Here is a 4163-nt window from a genome sequence, read left to right on the forward strand (position 1 = left end):
AAAAAAAAGTTTTCAACAAGAATTGAATTTTCATAAAAATAATATTAACTTTTAAACAAAATTATTGAATTTCCTACAAAATATATTCATATTTCGCCAAATGGTTGAATTTTCAGCTTAAATCATGAATTTCGAACAAGAAAGATTAATTTTTTACTGAAAAAAAAGTAATTCCACAAAATACCGGATTTTGCAAAACAAGATTAATTTTTAACCAATAATAAAATAGTTAAATTTTCAGTTAGAAAAATTAATTTTCAACAAAAAAAAAAACGAATTTTCATGAATATAGTTAAATTTTTAGCCAAAGAAATAATTTTATCTCCAAATTAGTTGAATCTTTAACCGAAAAAAAAGTTTTCAACAAGAATTGAATTTTCATAAAAATAATATTAACTTTTGAACAAAATTGTCGAATTTCCTACAAAATATATTAATATTTTGCCAATTAGTTGGATTTTCAGCCTAAATCATTAATTTCGAACAAGAAAGATTACTTTTTAACTGAAAAAAAGAAATTCCACAAAGTACCTGATTTTGCAAACCAAAAAAGATTAATTTTGAACCAATAATGGAATAGTTAAATTTTCAGTTATAAAACTTAATTTTCAACCAAAAAAAATACGAATTTTCATAAATATAGTTACATTTTTACCCAAAGAAATAATTTTCCAGCAAAATAGTTGAATCTTTAATAATAAAAAACGAGTTTTCAACAAAGAGTTGAATTTTCAACAAAAAAAATAACTTTTGAACAAAATTGTTGAATTTCCTACAAAAAAATATTAGCATTTCGCCAAATAGTTGAATTTTAAGCCTGAAACTATGTATTTTCAACAAGAAAGATTACTTTTTAACTGAAAAAAAAATAAATAAATTTCACAAAATACAGGATTTTGCAAACAAAAAAATTAATTTTGAATCAATAATGGAATAGTTAAATTTTCAGTTATAAAAATTAATTTTCAACCAAAAAATACGAACTTTTATGAATATAGTTGAATTTTTAGCCAAAGAAATAATTGATTACCAAAATAGTCAAATCTTTAATAAAAAAAATAAATTAATAAAAAAAACGAGTTTTCAACAAAAGTTAAATTAAAAAAATATATATTAACTTTTGAACAAAATTGTTGAATTTCCTACAATGTAGATTAATATTTCACCAAATAGTTGAATTTTCAACCTAAATCATGAATTTTCAACAAGAAAAATAAATTTTTTACTGAAAAAAAAAGAAATTCCAAAATACCGGATTTTGCAAAATAAAAAAATTAATTTTGAAAACATAATGGAATAGTTCAATTATCAGTTAAAAAAATTAATTTTCAACAACAAGCAAATAGAAATTTTTATAAATATATTTCAATTTTCAGTCGAAGAAATAATTTTTTCCGAAAATAGTGTAATCTTTAATAAGAGAAAAACTAGTTTTCAACAAAAGAGTTGAATTTTCAAAAAAAAAATATTAACTTTTGAACAAAATTGTTCAATATCCTAAAAAAATAGATTAATATTTCATTTTTTTCAATTTTCTCAAGAATCTTATGTGAATTATATTTATATAACCTTTTAAACAAATGATCTTTAAAAATACTTATTCGAAATTTTTAATTGAACGTTAAAAAATTCAGCTACTTGTTGTAAGGTTGAACTAATTTAATAAAAATTAATTTTTTGGCTGAATATTTACAATTATAGTTGAACATTAAACTGTTTATTTGAAAAAATTACCTTTTTTGTTGAAAATTTATATTTTTGGGATGAAAATTGAACTGATTTGTAGAAAATTCGTCTTTTTGGTTTAAAAATTCAACAATTTGGTAGAAAATTTCAACTATTTAGGCACAATTTCAATTTGTTTATTGAAAACTCATATTTTAAGGTTGATAATTCCACTGCTTTTTGGAAAATTTGTCCTTTTTGGCTTTAAAATTCAACAAGTTGGTAAAAAATTAAACTATTTTGTAGAAATTTCAGATAATTTTATAAAAATTTAATTTTTTACATTTGAAAAAAATATTTTTTGGTTGGAAACGTATTACATTAGTTACAAATTAATTTTCTTGGTTGAATATTTAAATATTTTGTTTAAAATTCGCTTTTTTTGGAAAAACTTAATTTTTTAATTAAAAATGCAATTATATATTTAGAAATTCATTTATTTTATTTAAAATTCGTCTTTTTCTAGAAATATAATCTTCTCGGCTAAAAATTTGTTGTTTGTAGTTAAAAATTCGATTATTTAGTTAAAAAATAATATACTTCGTAGAAAATCAAAAACTGTATTCAAAAAGTAATTCTTTTGATTAAAAATTCAACTTTTTTTTAAGATGTCTTTTTAGTTGAAAATTCATCTTTTTTGGTCGAAATTTAATTTTCTTGGTTAAAAATTAATTTTTCTGTTGCAAAAAATCATCTAATTGGATAAACAAGGAACGACTTTTTATAAAATTACTTTTCTTATTGAAAAGTTAACTATTATCTTGAAAAATCTTATTTTTTAATGAAAATTAATTGTTTAACTGAAAGCTCAACTTTACCCCATTCAGTTGCAAATTTAACTATTTGAATATTCATGTATTATTTTTTAACTTCGTCTTTTTTTGTATAAAATTAATCATTTTTGATAAAAAAAATTCCTTTTTTTTTATCAAAATAATTTCTTTTGTTGAAAATTCGTTTTTTTTTTTAATCCATTTCTTTGATTAAAAATTCATTTTTTAATGAAAACTAAGTCTTTCAAAGTAAAATTTAACTATTTCATTTTGGATTATAAACTTTTTTTAAACTTAAAATATCAACTACATCTATGTATGAAATAGTAATTTCTTTAAAATTAGGCTGTTTTGGTAAAAAAAAATTTCTTGTTTAAAAATTCCTTTTTTTTTTTGTAGAAAGTTAATTTCTTTGGTCGAAAATTTAACGATATTGTTGAAAATTCGTTTTTTTAAATAAGAATCATTTTTTTTAATTTAAAATTTTTTTTACATATTCGGCTATTTTAGGGAAGAAAGTAATTTTTTTGTTTGCAAGTTCGTTTTTATTAGAAGATATTTTCTTTAGTCGAAAATTTAACCTTATTGTTAAAAATTGTTTACTAAAAATTACACTTTTCCCTTTTTAGTTAAAAATATATTATTTTTAGTTGAAAACTAAACTATTTTGGTTGAAAATTTATGTCTTTTTTTTTTTTAATTTTTTAGGAGGGGGGGGGGTGGAGAAAATTATTCTTTTTGAATGAAAATATATGTATTTTGTTGAGTCAGCCTCTTTTTTAATATGAAATTAAATGTCTCTGATGAAAATTTATTTTTCGGTTGAAAATTCGTTTCTTTTTGTTGTAAAAAATTTATTTTTGTGATCAGAAATTAATTTTTTGTCTAGAAATCTAGCTATTCCCTTTTTAGTTAAAAGTGTATTATTTTAGTTGAAAATTGAACTATTTTGGTTGAAAATTTATGTTTTTTTTTCAACGAAAATTTAATTCTTTTATTTAAAAAATGAACAATTATCCATTTTTGATTCTAAACTTTCTCTATGACAATGTTCGCACAGATGATATTATTTATATTTAATCAAAGTTAAATACCAAGAGTCGCTCCACTGAGATCCAAGCTCTTTTTCTTCCAACCCCAAAGGGTAAATAAAAGTGGAACAACAACAGCAGCAAGCCATCTCCAGGGCGAAATAACCGGATAACCTAAAAATTCTAGGTTATGTCTGTCGCGTTTTTATATTTATTTTTCACTTAAATATACATGAAAAGGTATATTTTTGATATTATTTATATATATTGATGATCTACCGTCATGGTGATGCTCGGAATCAGGCGAGAAGAAAGCATAAACGACATTTCCAATCCAAAACAGCATAGAAACTGGTATCGCGAAAGCGGTCAGCAAAACCGGCACCAATACATGAGAAGATTTTCGATCCTCGATATTGCGACACATTGCCAAAATAATTTGACATCAATTAGACTCGATTAACTACAATCACCACTGGCCGAGAACCGATAAACGGATAAATAAAAAAAATCAAATTATCATATAATGAACAAAACACTACCAAACATAACCTTCTTAAATTCTCGAGAAAGTTACGGTTATTTAGAAAATAAAGAGAAAATTAGAAATTTAATTTCAGGTAAAATAATTTAA

General features: G+C 21.9%; 1 protein-coding gene across 1 annotated transcript in view; it reads right to left on the reverse strand.

The window, feature by feature from the left end:
• LOC117174528 (transmembrane protein 19) overlaps positions 1-4099 on the reverse strand; it is a 21171-nt gene extending 17072 nt beyond the window's left edge. The window contains exons 1-2 of the mRNA XM_033363728.1: positions 3809-4099; positions 3593-3703 (exon numbers count right to left, since the gene is read on the reverse strand). Coding sequence (XP_033219619.1) covers positions 3593-3703; positions 3809-3956 — 259 coding nt within the window. The 5' untranslated portion in view covers positions 3957-4099. The remainder of the gene's footprint in view (positions 1-3592; positions 3704-3808) is intronic.
• Positions 4100-4163: the final 64 nt, after the last annotated feature.

This window comes from Belonocnema kinseyi, chromosome 6, assembly GCF_010883055.1.
Source record: "Belonocnema kinseyi isolate 2016_QV_RU_SX_M_011 chromosome 6, B_treatae_v1, whole genome shotgun sequence".
Taxonomy (NCBI): domain Eukaryota; kingdom Metazoa; phylum Arthropoda; class Insecta; order Hymenoptera; family Cynipidae; genus Belonocnema; species Belonocnema kinseyi.